Here is a 23,194-nt window from a genome sequence, read left to right as displayed (position 1 = left end):
TCATTCTTGTCGGAAACCTTTTGTGTGCAGCCTATCTTGTGTGAACAATGAAGAAAAAAACCCTTACTTAACAAGGTGTATGTGGCCTTCTTGCGCTGCTTCCATTAAAGGAGTTGAGGCTCCTAGTTCTAACGCAGCACCATTTTTAATCAAGTAGTCAGCCACCTCTAAAAACCCTCCGCAACAGGCCAAGGTGAGAGCTGTTTCTTGAGTTTCTTCGGTTTGAGCATTAATGTTAGCACCTTTAAAACATATAGCATAACAATTTATAATTCAGAATCATGAGTAAAAAGTTATTAACATGATGACTGCCACATTGTTTGATTCGACCGGTCTCTATTTTTCCCACCAAAAACATTTCCATGTGAAGATGAACCGCCAAGCTAAGAATATAAATAAACATTCGTCGCCCATAATGCAGTGATATTCCACTAAATAGAAGCCGAGTAAATTTCATTAATATTAATTTAAAGTTTCTCCTCCCTTTAACATTTTTATCGGAAAACCAAAAATATAGAAGAAAAAATAATTTAAAAACATCTGTACAAATTTATCAATGCTTTTGTAGCATTGTACTGCAAAAAACTGATGAATTAAAATTATTTTTTTAAGTCTAAATTTTGTGTTTTCCCAAAAACAATGTTGAAGAGAGGAGAAACTTTAGATCAATATTAATGAGATTTGCTTGGCGTCTAATTTGTGGGATATCTCTGCATTTTGGGCAAGGAATGTTTATATTTTTAGTTTGGCAGTTCATCTTTACATAGAAATTTTTTTGGTGGGATATCATGGGGATTTTCTATTAAGTTCACAGATAAATAAAGAGATAATATCGTCCCGATTTTTGAGGATAATTTAATTAATTGAAGATAGTTTTGAAGCAAATTTTTATTTCCAACTAGCAGGAAACCTGTGCTATGCACAGGAAAACCCCACCATCAGCAATCACTGTGATAAGTGATTAGTTACTAATTGTGTTTCTGAATTATTATCTACTATTTCAAAATTGGCGAGACGCACTGGTTTGATAAAAATGCAGAGATTAGTAGTATGCTGCTATTTTGGTCTGTTCTGCAGTAAGCTCATATGATAATTATAATAATCAAAAATACTCTATCAAAAGTTGGTTATTTTCATAAAGATTTGTTACTTTTGTCAGCTCAATGTTTAATTGAAGTTAACTGGTGAGTTTCAGCCGTGAAAATTACGGGATTTAACCAGCGGTTTTGTTTAATTCTCAGCAATGGCGGGTTTGTCATCTACATCGCAGAGAAAACGTGATTTATCCAGGGATTTTGTAAAACAAATTAGAAATTACACGATAATCACCACGATATCACGGCAAACACGTCGTGTTCCTGGCGAATTTCTAAGATTATTATAATTGCACGTTATTCACATCAATATCGTGGCATACACGCGAATTTCTGACTCAATTAAGACTACGCAATGTGCGCATAAAACTCATAAACATCTGTTACTTGGGATGGGCGAAAACGTATGATTTTCCTTCAATTTTGTACGATACCACATACCCACTTCAATAGTCAAATAGTTGCTCGCTTCATTTCTGCTTGTTAAAAGTGACGAATTGGAGGAATCCAATCTCAATTTCACGAGAACTATGGGATGTAACCATCGGTTTCCTTGTATCAGATTTAATGTTTTGAAATTTAAAAAAAAAGAAAAAAGAAAAAGAGCATACGATGATCTAAAATTTTGGAAGTATGACTCATGTGTTTCGGTCAACTATGATAGTGTGACGCGACTCTCTTCCGAGCACAAGAAGAGAGGGGAGAGAAGACAGCAGAGCGCAGGCGCGACTGCAGAGAGAGGGGGAAGGGAGACGCGTCGCTAACCGCTACTCAAGCGACGAGGCGGCTGGTCAGTCTTAAAAGGACCAGCCGGCGTGAAAGACCACCACAATTTTCATTATATATCGCAGGGCTCGCTGATTTGAGTAGAAGGTGTTCGAATCCAAATCCAAGTCTTCCACTGATTTTCCCTATTCCCATTTGACACTCCTCCTAACTATTCGTTCCCCGGTCGGTGCCAACGGCGACGACTAGTTCGGATAGTTAGAGTGGAGGACGTGTCTGATCAGTTACGATCTCAACGAGGTCGCGGGTAAAAAAAACAGAAAGCAGGTGAAGAATGTCGAAGCGATGTTCTAGTTTTGCTCCGCTATCAGCACCGCGTCTGCAGGCGCAATGTGACCGAGCCGTCATCACAGTATAGAACGCCTTCAATCTAGCAAGCAGCAATGTGGACATCCCCCGTGGTGAAATAGTTGTATCAAGAGCGCCTTCCACGATTGGAGTCAAATATTGATGAACTGCGCTCGAAAACCCCGTTTCTCCTCCAATTGAAACGTTGCACACCGTCTTTATGTTCCATTTTGGTTCATTTATTTTACTTTTGAAGCCAAACAACAGCTTCTCTTAAAATTTTCCGAGAATTTGCCTAAATCATTTCAAAACAGAAGATAAAAGTAACAAAAAGTAACCCCAGGCGACGTGAAGACTAAATCACAACAATTTTTTTACTTTCGGACTTGAGCAGTTAAACTTTTGCAAAAAAAGGGGGGGGGGGAAACAGAAAACGAAAGGTTCCGCAAAGCATATTTTTCACTAATCTTTTGCAAAAAAAAAAAACGAAAGAAAACAATAGGATCCAATATCTCATACTTTCGCAAAGAAGACCAATGCCATAAAATAAAGAGTCTATACCAATGCACAGACAGATTTTCCAGATTTTCACATCCCTGAGAGAGTAGCCCGGCAACGGATACACGAGTCGGAGCTCGAAAAAATCATGGCGCGGCGATTCCAACAGCGCGACGCCGAACTCGTTCCATCTTCCCCGCACTCGTTGGACGCCAAACTCCTTCTATCTTCCTCGCACCCGTTGCGCGTACCAGAGGAACACACGTAAAATTTATCAGCTGTCTTCCAGCGCGAAACGCGGAAAATGCTGCATCTCGCTCGCACCCATTGTCCTTACGGAAAAATCGACCCACGCGGACGGCGATATCCCGCGAACCGGCGGGCGGATCGCAAAATCCTCCCTTTTCCGGCGCCTCGGGGTAGAGAGAGATCCCAGTGCGGAATCTCAGGGTCATACGACCTCCCGTTCACGAGATCTGCTGATACGTGAGTGAAAGAGTGAGTGAGTGAGTCAATCAACGTGAAGTCTGCTATATTAGTATAGATTGAAGAGACGTAGGAAAACTTTACAAATGGTTGATAGGTTTTTGATTGGCACTGAAAGTTATGTAAAAAACTAGTCGTGATTAGCTCGCTTTGCGAGCTGACACGTCTAGCCGGGGAGTGCCCCTGGACCCCAGTTCTACGCTTCGCGACGAACTTGCGACTCGCTCCGCGAGCCGCCAACGCCCCGCACAGTTTTTAACATTGATGAGGAGACAACATATATGTCCACGGTGCGTTTTAAACAATTTTAATGCGGTCAACATACCACCCGCGATTTTTTTGCGGAAATGTCAACTAGAAGGCCGTAAACGTAACTTCCTACTTTCCTACGTAAACTTCTTCAGTAGGTCCTATTGAACAACATACCAAAAGTTTACCACGGTTCGCTCCCGGAACACCCCCCCAAATTGCCTAAATTTCAAAATGGCGGCCATAATAAGGCCTCTGGGAGTTCGATTTTTTTAAAAATACGCATACAGTGTCATGTGAGGTGTCAAATTCCTATGTAATTTTGGTCGTAGATTTCAAATATGAAGTAAAAAAAGTCCCTTGGTCAAAAGGGGGTACCCCAAATCCAAGATGGCAGCCAATTTTGAAAGTCAAGAGGGTGGATTTTTAAAAAGTTCGCGTGATAAGGCAAGTGAGGTATCATTTCTTATGTAATTTTGGTCGTAGATTTCATTTATGAAGTCATAAAAGCCCTCAAGTCAAAGGGATTGCTCCAAATGCAAAGATGGCGGCCAGCTTTGAAAGGCAGGAGGGTGAATTTTTGAAATGTTTACGTGACATCCCTAGTAAAATAGAATCAACCTGACGTCAGGGTATGTTTCATAAACTACCCTGAGTCAGATTGATATCAGCCTGAATTAGTCTGACTCAGGGTAGTTTATGGAACGTCAGGTTGATTCTATTTTACTAGGGATGTCACGTAAACATTTCAAAAATTCACCCTCCTGCCTTTCAAAGCTGGCCGCCATCTTTGCATTTGGAGCAATCCCTTTGACTTGAGGGCTTTTATGACTTCATAAATGAAATCTACGACCAAAATTACATAAGAAATGATACCTCACTTGCCTTATCACGCGAACTTTTTAAAAATCCACCCTCTTGACTTTCAAAATTGGCTGCCATCTTGGATTTGGGGTACCCCCTTTTGACCAAGGGACTTTTTTTACTTCATATTTGAAATCTACGACCAAAATTACATAGGAATTTGACACCTCACATGACACTGTATGCGTATTTTTAAAAAAATCGAACTCCCAGAGGCCTTATTATGGCCGCCATTTTGAAATTTAGGCAATTTGGGGGGGTGTTCCGGGAGCGAACCGTGGTAAACTTTTGGTATGTTGTTCAATAGGACCTACTGAAGAAGTTTACGTAGGAAAAGTTTGTTAAGCAATTTGTTCCGGGTTAACCCTCTTTTTTTCGGATTTCTCCTTGACTAACCCCCCAAAAACCCAAAAGTCGTGGATTTAAGGATATGAATTTTGGGCAGTATGCACGAATAGCTATCTACTGGCACTTGATTGACTCAAAATGTATAGGATATGCATTTACGAACTACAAAAACAGCCTAACTTGACTTTTTCAGCGCCTTGACCCGAAATTCCCGCCAAAAAAGCGAAAAATCGCATTTTCTCAAAAACGGCCCCATCACAGATTTCGCGGTTTGTTGTTCCTCAATCAGTAGGCCTTCTAGTTGACATTTCCGCAAAAAAATCGCGGGTGGTATGTTGACCGCATTAAAATTATTTAAAACGCACCGTGTGTCTTAATCTTCTTTTTCACCAAGTTTTACAGAAATTGATGTTCTAAGAGTCCGGACCGCGTTTTCGTGCGGGGCCGCCATCTTGGATTTGGAAATGTTGAAAATCTGACCAAAAATGCGAGTTTTCCGTCGAAATACATCTCCTAATACCGAATTTCACAAAAATCGATGGATCGGAAGCCGAGATAACAATTTAGACCACGTTCGCCATTTTTGATTTTTGAATTTTGAAAATCGGACCTAAAATTCTAATTTCCCGTCGAAATACACCTCCTAATACCGAATTTCACAAAAATCGATGGATCGGAAGCCAAGATAGCAATTTAGACCACGTTCGACATCTTGGATTTTTGAATTATGAAAATCGGACCTTAAATTCTAATTTCCCGTCGAAAAATACCCGTGGATAACGTGTTGCACGAAAATCGATAGAACAGGAGCCGACTTAGCATTTTAGATCACGGCCGCCATCTTTTGGATATGAAAATTTTGAAAATCTGACCAAAAATTCGAGTTTCTCATCGAAAAATACCGATGGATACAGAGTTTCACGAAAATCGATCAAACAGGAGCCGACTTAGCATTTTAGGCCACGGCCGCCATCTTGGATTTTGAGATTTTGAAAATCCGACCAAAAATTCGAGATCCCCGTTGAAAAATACCCCCGCTTACCAATTTCCTCAAAAATCCGTTGAAAAATACCGCCTAAAACCTTATATTTCGTCTATAGGGCAGTGACGTCACGCAACAGGATTGAACCTGTTCGGCGCGATGCGCGTAAACAACCGCGTATCTCCGATGTAATACTATATGGAGAAACAACTTTTCGCTCTTGCGGGCGTCCTAAGCAGCGGATTTGAGTGGGAATAATTTTAATCAACTCCTCATTACAATAGCTGAGCGTGTACCAATTTTAAAGGAAATCGCTTCGGCCAATTTTTATCTAGGGGGGGCATAGTGAGAGGGAACAGCAGCTTTATATAGAGTAATAATGTAACAAGCTATTTAACACTATCAAAGCAAAGTTTTAAATATATACATGTTCGACATTATTGTTGCCATTCACAGACGATGTCAGATAATGCTTATGTCTCAGAGTCTATTTGACCAGTTCCTCTTCAATGTCCTGATAGATAGTGTGAGTGGCTTCGATACAGTAATAGTTACTAGCTGGCTGTCTGATCATGTTCATGTGGTTTGATCGTAGATTCAGCAGAGAGATAGTATTTGCACATTAATCAAAGCAATTTCTGTCATCAGAGCTTGCCTCTGGTTGGTTTACTGTCAGCTGCAAATCAAAGTGAACAATATATCTTACCCAATGAACGAGATTAAGCAAAACTCATGGGGTACTTGTGACAGCAGTACCAAAAAAAACCCCCCAGTACCAAGTCTCACAAAAATCGATTCAACAGGAGCTCAGAAGATTATCGAGATTTGGATTATCAAGATTTACATTTTTAATATCTTCATTACTTCTATTTATATTTTATTAAAATTTTAAGTTAAGTTAATCTAATAAGTTTCAAAATTATAATTAAATTTAGTGGTTTAAATTTTAATAAAGAGGTTTAAACTTATAATTAAATTTACAAGTAAACCCTTGTATCAGGCACTTTATTGATTACGATTATTGGTTAGTCGATTCTACAATTGCATTTTAGTGTTATTATTTAACTAGGTATTAATAAAATATAAAAATTTGAACTTTTTCAACTAATAATAAAGATATTGGTGTGTTATATTTTATTTTTGGTGTTTGAAGAGGATTGATTGGATCTTCTTTAAGTATAATTATTCCTTCCGAGCTTATAAATGTTGGATCTTTTTTATCAAATATTTATTTTATTTTTTTATTTATAATTCATGTACATAAATGCCACATGTTGTGGCTATAATACTTGTCACCCCCCCCCCCCCTAAATATTACACATTAATATAATATAGGTACTTTAGAACACAGGGAAGCATTAAGAATATTACAAAATTTTACAAAATAAAATAAAAGGTATAGAAAATTACAGTTAAATATTATTTAAAAAAATCATTTAAGGAGTAAAAAGCCTTGCCAACTAGTAAGGCTTTTAGACCAGCCATAAACTCTCTTACTTCCCATTTCTGAAGAGCTTTTCTCAGGTTCAAGGGAAGGTTGTTGAACAGTCTGATGGCAGTATGAGACACAGACTGTTCAGCAACCTTCAGGCGAACAACTTCATAATTTATGAAAGGGTTTCTCATGTTCTTTATCATGTCCTTACGAATCAGACCGGTGTCAATGGCAAATTTTAGGCTGTCTAGAATAAAAATAGACGGAAGAGTTAAAAGTTGGTACTTTATGAATAAGGGTTTACAGTGGGAATTAAATGGTTTGTTAAATATCAGTCTTAGACATTTTCTCTGTTCAATAAATAATTGCCCTGAGCAGTGGTTGAGACCCCACAAAACTAGGCCATACCTTAAATGTGAGATTATGTTAGCATGATAGTACATTAAACACGATGGCAGAGATAAAACTTTAGACAAGTTTCTGAGTGCCCATTTCATAGAGTTAATTTTAGAAGTGACTTTCAGTACATGTGGTGACCAGTTGAGGGTTTCATCTATTATAATACACAATGAGTTAACCTGGGTAAGAGCTTCAGATTTACTGCTCCTGTCATGATTAGTTTGACTTCTTTTTTGGTGGGAAGTCTGATAATCAATTCTCTGAGTTTTCTCTTGATTAATCATAAGTCCATTAACAGCGCACCAGGATGACACATCGTGCTCAGCCGCAGCACAGTCATTATCAAGATTTGGGCCAGATATAATGGATGTTGTATCGTCAGCAAATAAGTATGTGAGGTATTCCACCGCACCAGGCATGTCATTAACAAAAATAATAAATAATAAAGGTCCAAGAATAGATCCTTGGGGAACACCAGCTGACAGCCCATATACGATTGATGGGACAGGACCAAAAGTTGAGTCAATTTTCACTCTCTGTTTTCTATTTCTTAAATATGATGCTATAAGGTCGACAGCGCTAGAGTGAAGATAGTAACTAAGTTTTTTAAGCAGTAGTTTATGGTTAATGAGGTCAAATGCCTTTGCAAAATCAAAGTGTAGACTGACAACCGGGATCCCCTGATCAAGTGCTTTGTAAATGCATTCCATTAACTTATGAATGGCTTGAATGGTCGACTTTTTTCTACGGAATCCGAATTGATTACAATGTAAAAACTGCCCTTGTTCAAAAAACCTTACTAGTTGGTTATACAATACTTTTTCAACAATTTTAGACAGAGTTGGTAATACAGATATTGGACGATAGTTAGCAGGAGATTTTTTGTCACCTTTTTTTTTGTAGATTGGGGAGACAGTTGCAATTTTTAGGAAGTCAGGATAAGTATTGCAGGCTATACACTTATTGATAAGTTTCAGCAATTGAGGACCAATTATAGAAAAGTAATCTTTGAATACAAAAGATGGAATGCTATCATTATTATCAAATTTGGACAAATTTAGCTCATTGATCACTCTTTCAAGTTGTTGCAAGTCGATGGTTTGAAAGGAAAATTTAGAATTGGGAGGGATGACATTTTTTTGTAAAAGTTTCATTGCATCATCCTCGTTAGGATGAACCTGATAATTGGTTGATATGGAAGTGAAATAATCATTAAATGCATTAGCAATTTGAGTTGGGTCTTTGATCACTTCATTATTGTAAATTATCTGTTCAATAAGGGGATTTAAGATCGATTCAGTTTCAGATTTTACGATGGACCCTGCAGTCTTGGATTTATTGCTAGATTGGTGGATTTTATTGTCATACAGTCTTTTTTTTCTGCATAAATGGCTTTTTTGAGATTCTTGCTAGCCCTATTGCAGGCTCTTTAAAGTGATTTTTCTCCTGTTAATTTATGCAGCAAATGGAAGTGTTTCTTTTCTTCACTCATTTCCATTAGGTTAGTATTATGCATTAGGGAGAGGTTATTGGAGTTAGATTTGACTTTTAAAAGAGGGCAGCAGACATTGACTAGATTACAAATATCATCATTAAATTTCTGGAATTTAACTGAGACCTGTTCATTCATAGTATTAGGTTTGTTAGAGCAGTAGTGGCTAATGTTAGCTAACAGATTACATCTATTACTTTGGGAGAAGTTTCTTCTCGCTACAAGTCGTTTTTTGTTTAAGCTGTACTTATGGTTACATAAATCCAGACATATTCTTTGGCCAGCATGATCTGAGAGGCCAGGGTCCCAATTTAATGCAACACTATAATCTATATTTGTAACACAGTTATCTGGAAGAGTTTTAGATTATTTGGTAATACGAGTGGGCTCTGACAAAAAAACACGGGAACTATTGATAGACTTAAGTAGGTTGTCGAATCTGACTACGTTGGGGTCAGTAGGATTTAAGAAGGCAAGGTTAAAATCACCTGCCATTATAAAGCTACATTGCTTATTAGAAAGCCAGTCAAGTAAAATTTCAATTTTGCTGAAAAAGATCTCTAGCTTATCAAGAGTATTATTCAGAGGGTTTGAGGGTCTATAGATGGAAATGACTGCTAGTGGTTTCCTAAGCATAAATTCATCGATTTGTTTGATAAGTACAGCACTAATTTCAAAAATTCCCTCGATAGCCAAATCCTTAAGTTCTTGAGTTACAGAGAAAGAGATACCATTTCTTAAGTAAATAGCTGTACCACCCCCTCTAGTCTCGCTTCTAGAGAGAAAGTCTGCACAAACAAGTTTTTGAAGAGGAAGAGGTTTATTATTCTGAAACCAAAGCTCAGTCATGCATAGACAATCCACCCTACCTATCTTACTGAGTTCAACATTGAGCTCATGATGCTTGTTTATAATACTTCGAATATTGAGATTAATACAATTGAGCGATACTCCACCTTGGTTACATGATCTAAATTGTGGTTGAGCGCACATTATGGGTGGACAGTTATTCGAAAATTTGGCAGAGTGATGTATGGAATTAGTTTTAGCCATCTTATTTGAAATATTCGGCCAGCTTAAGTTGGCCACGTCAGTATCTACTAGTTAGATATCATGATAATAGATAAGAGATGTCATGATTGCATTTACGAACAACTTTTTCCCCCATCTATTTAGGTGAAATCCATGGTTAGTAAAATGGACTCTGTTAACTACTTTGTTCGGAAGTGTTTGAACATTATTAGTATTTGAGGCTATCCTCGAAAACATATTGTTCAAAGCACCTCCGAATTGACAAAATTGATTATACATGTTTGGTGGTAGGTCGTATCTAGGTAGTACTTCACGAATAAAAATTTTTGGTTTTTTAACACGCTCAATTATGTCATTCAATTTTTGATAGCACCGATTGACATTCCATCTGCTGTGAGAATTAAAGTTGTTAGAACCACCAATGATAACTACAATATCTTCCTCAGTGAAATTTTTAGTTAGATCTTCTAGATTTTCAATTACATGTTCGATCATTGCATTTGGTTTGAAAATAGATATTATATTAAAATTGCTATTACTACCTAAAATATCTTTGAAAATAAAAGATAAACCTCGACCATGTGAAGCACTGAGTAATAATAAGTTTCTTTTAGTACTATTTGGTAGGGCATCTGGAATAAAAGAGTGATTTAACTTCTCCCTCAAAATTTCAGCTGATAAACTGTCAGGATTATTTTTTGGCCTTATATTGGTATTAGTTTTTGATAGTAGGATGTCATCAGTGTTTTCATGTGACAATAGCTGATCAGTTAGTTTCTTATTGTCCCTAATTAGTTTTTGGATTTTTATATTACTTAACTTTATTTCAGCTAATTGGGATTCGATCTCTTTTGATTTATCATTTAACATTTTATTCAGTTTTACAACATTTTCATTTAAAGATTCGGACTTATTGCTTAAAATTAAATTTGTGTTTGACAGAGAATTGTTTGCTTTTTTTATATCGGTTATTTCTTTGATTAGGGCATCACGTTGACAATGAAGCTCTTCAACACATTCTTTACTTCTCAAATCGCTTTTTAACTTTACAATTTCTTTGTTTAAATACTCAATCTCTTTCCTCATTTTTAAGTTTGAATTTGACAGAGTACTATTTTCATTTTTGATGTCGGTAATTTCTTTGATCAATGCGTCACGTTGACATGTTAGTTCACATATGCGGTCACCTTTCTCCGGTTCCAATCGGAAAATTTCCTTTACGTGTGAAGGTTGTTTATCCGATTTCCGTATCACCTGTGGTATCCTGTTGTTTGAAGGAGCTTCCTCGTGACTGACGATAGATGATGTGTCGGAATTTGTTGACATTTTCTTGTTTAGGGTTTTCTTCCTATTCTGGTCGCTAGAGGTCGTTGAGTTATCAGGTGTTGTTGTTGCCGCTTTTCTCCTTTTTCTCTTCGCCTCATCACCTGCTAGTGTGTTACTCTTAGCCAGTTTTATCAGGGTATGGGTATGTGGATTGTGGATGTGTGTGATGCTTTCTTGGTTTGCGATGTTGACATTTCGGGTGTTGCAGTTGGTGAAATACAGTAACTGAGCCGATGGTCCGTGTGGCAACAAGGGAACGGCTGGAATTTGATGTAGGTACCACAACATTGGGCGACTTTATCCGTGAGCTTCGCTTTGTGCCGCGCGGTGAGTGATAAAGAGACATATCAGTGCAAGAGCGATTGAATTCTCTAGATTCTTAGAATTCCTTTGATGGAGCGCAGGCTTTAAGTGATTTGTATTTCCCAGTTTTCTGGACACACACAAGCACTGAAGCACTGATTACAACCAAATAAACATTTAAACAATGTTGTAATAACTTCTCACGCATTTAATATAATTTTTGGACACGTTTGCAATCTTCAGTGAAAGAAAGAAACTATTCGAATAATAATATTTACTTAAGCGCTGATTCAAAAGTTCATCACTAACTATAGGTAAATGTAGGGGTAAGAATAATTCAATAAAGAATTTCTCAGTTCCAAGTTTCACAAAAATCAATGGAATACGAGCCGATATAGCGTTTTAGGCCACATTCACCATTTTTGATTTGCGAATTTCAAAAATTTGACAAAAAATTCGAGTTTATTGTCAAAAATACCCCCCTACACCAAGTTTCATGAAAATTGATGGAACAGGAGCCAATATAGCACTTTAGGCCACGTCCGCCATTTTGGATTTGCAATTTTGAGACTTTGATCAAAAGTTCGAGCTTCCTGTCAAAGACTAACTCCCCCCCTCCCCCCGATACTATATTTCACGAGATTCAATGGAACAAGAGCTGATCAGGAGCCGATGGAGCTCTCATGTTTTTAAAACATCGTAACTCACTTGACAAGTAGTTCAAAAGCCTGTCACAAAAACGGTATATCCTCGTTTAAACACAAAGAAACATTAGACCGTATTTCATTTTTATCCTATAAAACAGAGTCTTACTTCCAAAGCTGGGTAAACGGTAGAAAGCCACAGAAAACTGAGCCTGAAGTTTTTAAAACGTGGTATCTCTTAAGTTGATTAATTCAAGAGCATCAGTCACCAAGGCTGCACTCTCCATAAACTTACTAAATCATTCCGACAAAGTCCATTCGATCAGCTGCGATGTTTTTCTGCTGTTAGTGTCATGAATATCCATAAATTGTATTAATTGTACTCACTTCTAGTTGGCAAATCGAGAAATTTTGATCTTGATGGTAATTTCGTACACTGGGTTCTTTCATATCTGAGTGAGCGAACCCAAGAAGTTGGGAGGAATGGTGTCCTTTCTGACACTGATGAGGTTTCTTCTGGCATCTTGCAAGGGATCCATCTTGGCCCAATGTTATTTTTGCTTTTTATAATTGATCTGGCTTCAGGGTTAAAGTTTGTTTGTGCCTCACTTTATGCTGATGATCCGAAGGCGTACGCTATAATTTGTAATCTAAATGATGCTGCTCCCATTCAAACCGATATCGACTTTTTGTCTAATTGGTCTCAAAATGATAGATTAAATTTTGATATTGGTGAATGCAAAATTTGATCTTTCTCTGTCTTTCTACGATCATGATTATAGTGATGCATCTGTTAGTCATAGCATGCACTCAATCTGGTCCTTGCGTAGCTACTTCAATGCAGTTTACACCATTAAGTTCTTGAACGGGTTGCTGTAGTCTTCTGAGCTGCTTACTTTCTTCCGTCAACATGAGGTGTCTTATCCTCTACTGTTGAGCAGGCAGTTTCAGGAGATTTGGGCTAGAACCAATTTTTACTTTAAATCTTCAAGGTGTAGGATGATCAGGCTGTGGAACTCGCTACTGACTGAGTTGTTGGAATGCTCTAGTTTGGGCTTTTTCAAGCAGATCACTAGGTCCTGGGTGCTACAGTATTATGTTTAGTTTGTTCCTGTTTGTAGTCTAGTGGTCTTTTTGCTCTTTTTATGACCCTATTATCTCTTACCACTATTCTTTCTCTTTGTTATTTACGTTTTTGTTCTTCTACTGTTAATTCCCTTTGTTAATTAAGTTTTTGATCTTTATAATTTTTTTGCCATCTTGTAAGAATTTTCTACTGTATCCATAGTCATCGGCTTACGCCCATTCATATTTTAATAAATAAATAAATAATGGCTGGATAGAATGATGAAAGTAAAAAATAATGATTAAAAATATGAAACGTCTTACCTCGTTGAAGTAGTACGGAAACCATGTCTTTGTGGCCTTCTCGAGCAGCTTCCATTAAGGGAGTGTAACCTTCATCATTTACCTCTTCGATATTAGCACCTCTATCAATTAATAATAAAGCTAAATCTACATGGCCGCCACAGGCTGCTAGTGTGAGGGGTGACTCGAAACTATCCGTAGGCATGTTCACCTAATGAGAGAAAACAATCAATCATTGACCAATAATACCTAATAGTCCAAGAGCCAGCACCGAATTATCTAACCGGAGAGTATAAGAATTTTCACATACATTCTTAGATCGGGACACTCGAGTGTAGCAAGGATCGAGCAGTCTGGCTGGTCATAGCCGCTGGGTTCAAAATTTGAGACCCATCAAATTTCCGAAAAATTGCGTAAAATTTAACCGGAAAGTATTATAGTTGGTTTTAGTCTCATATTGTAGGGGTGACTTCCCTGATTAGATATTACCTTGCCAGACCGTCGAACTCCGCTGGGAAAGGGTTGCCAGACCGCCCGAAAGTTCCGAAAAATTGTGCAAATTTTAACCGGAAAGTATTATAGTTGATTTTAGTCTCATTTTGTAGGGGTGACTTCCCTGAGTAGATATTACCTTGCCAGACCGTCGAACTCCGCTGGGAAAGGGTTGCCAGACCGCCCGAAAGTTGCTAAAATCGACCTTTTCTGCCTCATGTGAATGCACAATAGTCCATAGCCAACCTATCCCAAAATAGGGGTTTACCTTCCACATTCTGGAAAAAAATCTTTATCATATGTATCCTATGTGTTTTTTAGCGCTAAGTTCGAATCTGAACTTTGCTACCTTCGATTTTTGCCGCTAAAGCCGCCATCTTGAAGAGACGTTGCCAAATCTCATTTTTGTCCAAGAATCGGTAATAACTCGTTCCCTGTGCGTCGGACGACAAATAAAGTTCTGCAAAGCGAAAGTACGTTAAATTTTGATTTTGAAACATGCATCAAAGTTTTGATAAAATGCATGTACCGTCCACCAGAGCGCGTTGAAAACCGCGGGAAATTTGAAAAAATTGTCATTTTTGTCGTTTTTCCTTAACACCTTTTTCTCTGGGCGATTTTTCGGCGAAAATGGTCGTGGAAAAGTGAAGTCAGCGAAAAACGCTACAAGAAAGACTCTCAATTTTTGGATTAATGACTGTTTTTATAGAAGTTAGGAGCGCTTGAAGTCGAAGACACCAACGGCCGAAATCGGCGTCAACGCTGGATCACGGTTCTGTCATATTATAAGGATTGTACTTAATATGGTTTCATGACGTATTATTTTAGCTTTGAGGCATTGAATCTCGCTGTGAACATTACAGTTAGAGGTTTCAATTCACCCAGTATGGCATCCCTTTCTAGATCCCTACTCTGTCCCTATTCCCGCAGGTCTCGCAAAATTATGATGGGGCACTTTCCTTTCAGGGTCTAAATTTTTTCGATCCCGGGGGTAAAAGAGTTGAAGTCGCCTAACCATCATTTCAGCATTATTATTAAGAATGTTAAGTTTTAGTCAAATCGAATTAGGAAATATTTCCTTCATGGGAGTAGCATATCCGATCTTTACAAAAAAAATTCAACACATGATCAGCTACGCACGCTTGAAGTTATCAGAATAATTGAACCTGGCACTTTTCTCAGCATGTTGGAAGCTGAATGAAATGATTAAAAACTCGGCATTTTGGCTTGGGCTCTCCAAGCTTGAGCTTCGGGTTCCAAAGCTGGCAGGGACGCAGAAATTTTTAATATAGGAGTTGGTAGGGAGGAGTATGTCCCCGAAACAGGGTTATCATCGACGCCTTTAAAATCAATTTGTACGGCCTCTGAATCGTCGAATTCTGCTACTTCCTCTTTGAGTGAGAAATCCCCCTGCATGGATTTTTCCATACATTTTCGCACAAAACTGTGCACCCTTAAGTGTATACGTGTGCAGCTTTTGCTCCTTAAGGTTATAAAAACTCCGAAGAATCTTCGCTGAATAATGATGGTATGAAGCCTGGTAAAAACGGCAATCCAAAATTTGACTCGTTGCCTTGCTCTACGGAGGAAGCCCAAAAACACTCTTCTAGGACGAACCCGCAAGTTTAGATTAAATATGTCTGTGTGCCAACAAAGAATTACTTGTCGCCGATACTTAGTAGGGAAGAAGCCTAAACCGGAGGAGCTGATAAAAATATTTTCCTGCAAATCTCAAATGCTGCTGCCAAACAGATTATGTGACAGTTGACCGCTGGGTATAAGAAAACGGCCTTATTCGGTGCACATATTTGTATTTATGAGACAAAGACATAAGTACACAGGCAGCCCAAAACAGAAATAGCATAAAGAAAACAAAGGACACGGCGGAAATAAGGCTATAACATACATAAAAATGCACGGGACGTTTCTGTGTCTCATGAGACCATCATCAACCGCCAAAAAGTACAAAAATAAAGAAAGAAATTAAAACCAAAAGAAACCAGCACGGCGTTACATGGTGATGGTACTTGTCTCAGTATGTTGACCATCACCATGTGATGCCATGCTGCTTTCTTTTGATTTTCTTTTTTTTTCTTTTTGTACTTTTTAGCGATTGGTAATGGTGTCATGAGACACAAAATCGCACCGAGTATTTTACTGAATATTATCTTCGTATTTATGTTGCTGTGATTTCTGTGAAAGTGCCTTGAGGGAGGATTCCTCCCAATAAAAAGAGGTAAAAAGCATTGACGCCTGAAATATTCGAAAACCTGACAATAACCCTGTTCCGGACTTCGCGAACAGGGTCACAGGGACCTGAAAATTAAAGTTGGCAGGAACTTCAATGTTCAGGCTCCTGTGACCCTGTTCGCAAAGTTTGGAACCTCAGCTATTAAAATTGGTTCGACTAACAATTCACATTCCTAATAATGATGCTGAAATGATGGTTAGGCGACCTCAACTCTTTTTCCCCCGGGATCGAGAAAATTTAGACCCTGAAAGGAAAGTGCCCCATCATAATTTTGCGAGACCTGCGGGAATAGGGACAGAGTAGGGATCTAGAAAGGGATGCCATACTGGGTGAATTAAAACCTCTAACTGTAATGTTCACAGCGAGATTCAATGCCTCAAAGCTAAAATAATACGTCATGAAACCATATTAAGTACAATCCTTATAATCAGGCCCGCCACATCCCATCTCGGGCCCTGGTACCAGTTTTAAGGTCCGGGCCCCAAGCACGGAGGAGGGGGGGTGCGAGAGGCATCCCCCGAGAAATTATGGTATTTATACGACTAATCGGACGCATTTTGAAGCTTCCATAAAGAATTTTCCCATCTATTTCTGCGGAATAATTATGTTTTTTTTATACTTTCAGCACAAACTAGGTACTTGCGAATTGTTGCATTCAAAACATCTGGAAAATTTTTATATTTTGGGGGGCGGCATATGATACTATTTTCAGTTCTATGAGGGCCAATCCCCCCTGGACTCCCCCTTCGTTTGTCTATGGCAAGGGAGTTGAGCCATGAGCCATTGAAGTCGAGGATGCCCAGACTGGAGACCCTCAGCATCTGACGAAGGAAGAAAATGAAACGCAGTTACTAAAAATATCCCTCTGTTCTGAAAATCTTAGGTAGAAATCTAGATAGAAATTTTCCAAGAAGTATACTTCTTTGAAAATTTAAGAAGAACTCTACAGTGCCGCAGCGTGTTTCTGAAAATCTATTCACCTTTTGCGAAATTTTTAGGGTAAATTTTTCACTTTTTCTTACGAAAAAAGGGTTTCCTGTGAATTCGTAGTGGTTTTTCACGGGTAACACGGGCCCCCTCCGGAGCCCGGGCCCCGGTACCAGGTACCCAGTACCCCCCCCCTTGTGGCGGGCCTGCTTATAATATGACAGAACCGTGATCCAGCGTTGACGCCGATTTCGGCCATTGGTGTCTTCGACTTCAAGCGCTCCTAACTTCTATAAAAACAGTCATTAATCCAAAAATTGAGAGTCTTTCTTGTAGCGTTTTTCGCTGACTTCACTTTTCCACGACCATTTTCGCCGAAAAATCACCCAGAAAAAAAGGTGTTAAGGAAAAACGACAAAAATGACAATTTTTTCAAATTTCCCGCGGTTTTCAGCGCGCTCTGGTGGACGGTACATGCATTGTATCAAAACTTTGATGCATGTTTCAAAATCAAAATTTAACGTACTTTCACTTTGCAGAACTTTATTTGTCGTCCGACGCACAGGGAACGAGTTATTACCGATTCTTGGACAAAAATGAGATTTGGCAACGTCTCTTCAAGATGGCGGCTTTAGCGGCAAATATCGAAGGTAGCAAAGTTCAGATTCGAACTTAGCGCTAAAAAACACATAGGATACATATGCTAAAGATTTTTTTCCAGAATGTGGAAGTAAACCCCTAGTTTCGGATAGGTTGGCTATGGACTATTGTGCATTCACATGAGGCAGAAAAGGTCGATTTTAGCAACTTTCGGGCGGTCTGGCAACCCTTTCCCAGCGGAGTTCGACGGTCTGGCAAGGTAATATCTACTCAGGGAAGTCACCCCTACAAAATGAGACTAAAATCAACTATAATACTTTCCGGTTAAAAGGACGACGGACCGGTCTTATGGGAAAAGTGGGCCCGGTTAAATCGGCTGACGTTTTGATATGTTGTAGGTCTTAACCTACTGATCAAAAGTGTCAATGGGCATTTCTCCCTATCTCGAAGTTTTACCCCCCATTTTGGGGGTCAAAGTTGCCAATTCGGCGTATAATTGGCAGTTTTGACACCCGGGTTTATTGGTCGCCTATGAGATTCTTTGATGGTTTCTTGAGTCTTTTGTATCCTCTGAATAGGCTAGAGACCATCCGAACTCAAAAACTGACAATTTCGCCTTATGGGTAAGGGGGGGGGGGGGTGTTCACGCCACCGATTTCAGAGTCGGCGAGCCGCATTAAACCGATTCTTTCGGCATGTTTTGGAGAATTTTTTATGCAAATGATTGCGACTGCGTCTAGAAAGGTCGACTAAGATGCAGCTCAGAATATACCCCCGGGCGGGAGGGGGGGGGGGGGTGCGACCGAACTCGAGCAGCGTAACTGGCTTGCGCGGGTCGGATCAAACCGATCCTTCTATTATGTTTTGGAGAACTTTTTTGCAAATGACTCAGGCTGCTTCTTGAAAGGTCTACTAAGATGCAGCTCAAAATATACCTCCCAGGCGAAAACTGGGCCGAAAAGCCGACCGAACTCGGGCAGCGAAAGTTGCCCGAGTTTGATTGTTGATCGGTTGATGAGTTGATAGGTTGACCGATGATTTTGTCATGTTTTGGAGTTTTTTTTTTTTTTATCCCAATGAAACAGACTGCATTTCGGAAGGTCGACTGAGATGGAGCACGGAATATGCTGTATGAGAAAGGAGGCTTCTCAATCCGCACCCTCCCTCGCAATAGGATCTCTCAGCATAGGTCAGTGTGGCACTGACACTAGTAGAGTGACACTTTTGAATGTGGCTAGGACGATTAAAAATTCATACCGTTCAACGCATCATTCAATTTTCAGCATATCCTGATGCATTTCAGAATTTCGACGAGGGGAGGGGTTATTTGCTTTTGAAAAGAAAAAAAATTAAAAAGAAGAAGTACATGACCTTGTTTTTTTCTTAGATTTTCTGATTACGTAAAAAAATCTCAGCGAGCTCGCCTCACTTTCTGCACTGAGAGCTTCCAGGATTTGATCCATTACTTATGGAGCTCCAGTAGAAAGAATGAAAAACCCAGAACTCGTCAAATACCTTCAGAACTGATTGCATTGCATATATTGCCTTTTTGCGAATGCTTTGCTTTCTTCCTTGCCTTTCTTGACATTCTACAAAACTGTTTAATGCTCGATAATAATGTGCGATTTCATTTAAAAAATCACCTAGATGATATATTTCTGAAATCAACCGACGTTATATACGTCTCAGCCGTAGGAATCATTTGCACCATTAGCTTTCGCTTATAGAAATATTGGGCTCAGTCGGAAATGCGTGTCAGCTAAAACGACCCTCGGAATTATGTATGAGTGATGGTGGTGGTAAAAAATGCCACTATACTAGTGTCAGTGCCACACTGACCTATGCTGAGAGATCCTATTGCGAGGGAGGGTGCGGATTGAGAAACCTCCTTTCTCATACAGCATATTCCGTGTTCCATCTCAGTCGACACTTCGAAATGCAGTCTGTTTCATTATGATGGAAAAAAAAATCCAAAACATGACAAAATCATCGGTTTGATGCAACTCGCGAGAGCTAGTTTCGCTGCCCGAGTTCGGTCGGCTTTTCGGCCCAGTTTTCGCCTGGGAGGTATATTTTGAGCTGCATCTTAGTAGACCTTTCAAGAAGCAGCCTGAGTCACTTGCAAAAAAGTTCTCCAAAACATAATAGAAGGATCGGTTTGATCCGACCCGCGCAAGCCAGTTACGCTGCTCGAGTTCGGTCGCACCCCCCCCCCCCCCTCCCGCCCGGGGGTATATTCTGAGCTGCATCTTAGTCGACCTTTCAAGATGCAGTCGCAATCATTTGCATAAAAAATTCTCCAAAACATGCCGAAAGAATCGGTTTAATGCGGCTCGCCGACTCTGAAATCGGTGGCGTGAACACCCCCCCCCCCCCCTTACCCATAAGGCGAAATTGTCAGTTTTTGAGTTCGGATGGTCTCTAGCCTATTCAGAGGATACAAAAGACTCAAGAAATCATCAAAGAATCTCATAGGCGACCAATAAACCCGGGTGTCAAAACTGCCAATTATACGCCGAATTGGCAACTTTGACCCCCAAAATGGGGGGTAAAACTTCGAGATAGGGAGAAATGCCCATTGACACTTTTGATCAGTAGGTTAAGACCTACAACATATCAAAACGCCAGCCGATTTAACCGGGCCCACTTTTCCCATAAGACCGGTCCGTCGTCCTTTGCGCAATTTTTCGGAACTTTCGGGCGGTCTGGCAACCCTTTCCCAGCGGAGTTCGACGGTCTGGCAAGGTAATATCTAATCAAGGAAGTCACCCCTACAATATGAGACTAAAACCAACTATAATACTTTCCGGTTAAATTTTACGCAATTTTTCGGAAATTTGATGGGTCTCAAATTTTGAACCCAGCGGCTATGACCAGCCAGACTGCTCGATCCTTGCTACACTCGAGTGTCCCGATCTAAGAATGTATGTGAAAATTCTTATACTCTCCGGTTAGATAATTCCATGCTGGCTCTCGGTCTATAAAAAGCATTCACAAGCTTGATTCTACAAGAAGGCGAGTGAAATCAGTTTGAATTAATCTGTAACTCACTACGGATAGGTTCTCATATATTTTGTTGCTTGTTAGTGAAAAAGCAAAATGGTGTGCCTCTTCAGCACTACAATAACTAAGTAATCAAGGTAAAAGTGAGCAGATTTTTCATCATGATGCAAAAAACGCAGGAATACAAAATATAGTTAGAAGTTGATCATGTTTACTTTATTTCAACTTTCAAAGTCCCTGGATTTTCCCTGAGTGATGGCATCATAAAGTAATTCTCTATGACAACTAATCCGACACAGAGGTGAAAGACAATCACTTAGCCAGGGCTTTGATAGCTGTAGACTAAGAGAGGCTACTCCTGCCTCATTAATTTCTTGTTCAACTTCACAACCCCAAAATCCTATTCTAAAATATATTGGATTGTATTAATGTGTAAATAAATACACAATCAAAAACCATGTTTCACAAACATTACATGATAATTTTTGACTGCTTCATGTAATATGATAAACAGTAACTTTTTGACATTTGTACTGTCAAAAAATTGTGATTGAGTCAGGTAAAATGGGACTTAAAATAAAAAAATAAAAAAATGAGATAACTCTATCATAGCTCAGACAGATTAATTCTGCAGATTTTGGCACAAAGAACTTCAAAAAATTGACTGTACTGGAGTATTTCAAAGTTAGAGAATGATAATACATAAACTGGAGAAATACATAGTTCAAGTTTGCTGCCACTGTTGTTGCCAGCCTTTGAAGTTTATCATTTCAAACGCTAGTGATATTATTAATAATGCGAACAGCCTCTCAAAAAAAGAGCTGATTTCGGCCCCTTTTAAGATATTCCATTCGACCATTGGACCAAGGTTTAAATGGAAGCTTATAATTACAGAAAACTCACGAAAAAATGTCAAGATGAGTGTAGGAACCGTTTTTGAGTTGCGCGAGGCAAAGGGGTCAAAATCCGGCCATATTTTTTGCTGTTATCTTATTAAATTGATGTGTCTACAGGGTGTATATCGTTCTTAGCTCATGTTAAACGCACCGGTTCCTACGTATTTTTACGAGCAGAATCGATTTTCAACGTTTACCAGTCGATAGTACGATCGGTTATATCGCTTTTTAGCGATTCATTACGGAAAATCGGTGAGTTTTCGATGTTGAAATAGTTTACTTACGATTCATGGATGAATTAATGGATCTAATTTGACTGTACCACACTGTCTCCTACACATTTTAACTTCTAAAATCGATTTTTGACGTTGATGAGTCGATGTATCGATCGCTTATATCGGATTTTAGCGATTTTTAAGGAAAATCGATGATATCTTGGTATGGAAATAGGTTATTTTCCATCCGAGATCGAAGAAATGAAACCGTTATGATCGGAGCACATGGATTCCTAAGTACTTTCACAGGTAAAATGGATTTGTAAGGTAGAAGAGACAATATATCGTTTGGTTCAATCGATTATTGGCAATTTTCTAAAGGAAATTGATGATTTTCCTGGATTGATATTTTTACGGTAGAATCGCTTTTGATGTTAACGAGTCAGTTTATTGATCGGATGAACTAATTTTTTACAAAAAACTGATGGTTGGTTGAAATTCAATTTACTTTGATTTCAATCAGTGCGCGAGTGAAGAAATGCACTCAACACTACTAAACATTTTTAGATGAGGAAAATGTAGAAAATGACAAGAACAAAATAAATTCGATTTTTAGCTTAGCCTTTTTTTTTTTGAGGTTTTGAGAATAGGTGATCAATCAACCGCAGGTTAAATATGTAAGCAAGATTACGAAATCATTTATTCGTCACAATTGGTGAAACATAAAGATTTAAGAATTTTTTGAAGCGGATGTTGTGGAATTGTTGTACTGATTGTGTCTGAATAAAATTCCTCAATAAAGACTGGCCTGCCTCAACAGATTCTACCATCTGGTCCCTATCGGCGAAACGACCTTGGTCAAAAAAGCATGCAGAACTTACCGAAATAAAGGAATGAGCACATTAATACCAAATGAAACGTATGCATACTTTTCTCTTTTTTTTGAGAAGTATCTTTTAAAAAACCTTCGAAAAAGTAAAAAAAAAAATATTAATAAAACTTTTGAAGATTGTATAAACTTAAAAACCATCAAAAACCCAGAAAAAGAATTTAAAAATAAAAAACCCTAAAAATTTTTTTTAAAAAACAACTCCTTCGTCGATTAGTACCTTGACGTGGTGAAGGAGCTCAAGCATTCTTATAACTCATGTAATGAGACAAAGATTATGCGACTAAACCTAATCAATGGCTTTCTTTCTCATCCCAGCTGATTCTA

General features: G+C 38.8%; 2 protein-coding genes across 3 annotated transcripts in view; both read right to left on the bottom strand.

Moving 5' to 3' along the window:
* The window catches only part of mask (multiple ankyrin repeats single KH domain), a 154,367-nt gene that overhangs the window by 84,610 nt on the left and 46,563 nt on the right, over nt 1-23,194 (bottom strand). For both annotated transcript variants that reach the window (XR_011899182.1, XM_072296328.1), the window contains exons 9-10: nt 13,616-13,805; nt 68-242 (exon numbers count right to left, since the gene is read on the bottom strand). Coding sequence is in view for 1 of the 2 variants with exons in the window: in XM_072296328.1 (XP_072152429.1) it covers nt 68-242; nt 13,616-13,805 (365 nt within the window). In the remaining variant the exon portion in view is untranslated. The remainder of the gene's footprint in view (nt 1-67; nt 243-13,615; nt 13,806-23,194) is intronic.
* LOC109038541 (uncharacterized) lies at nt 253-13,609 on the bottom strand. The gene has a single exon (XM_072296343.1). It carries the CDS (start codon nt 11,565-11,567, stop codon nt 10,026-10,028), a length of 1,542 nt encoding a protein of 513 aa, XP_072152444.1. The 5' UTR covers nt 11,568-13,609; the 3' UTR covers nt 253-10,025.

The sequence above is a fragment of the Bemisia tabaci genome, chromosome 2 (assembly GCF_918797505.1).
Source record: "Bemisia tabaci chromosome 2, PGI_BMITA_v3".
NCBI lineage: Eukaryota > Metazoa > Arthropoda > Insecta > Hemiptera > Aleyrodidae > Bemisia > Bemisia tabaci.
This window is presented reverse-complemented; position numbering and strand designations above follow the sequence as displayed.

Excerpts from the sequence above, each read along its gene's own strand:
- LOC109038541 (XM_072296343.1), bottom strand. The coding sequence starts at position 11,567 with ATGTTGTGGTACCTACATCAAATTCCAGCCGTTCCCTTGTTGCCACAC.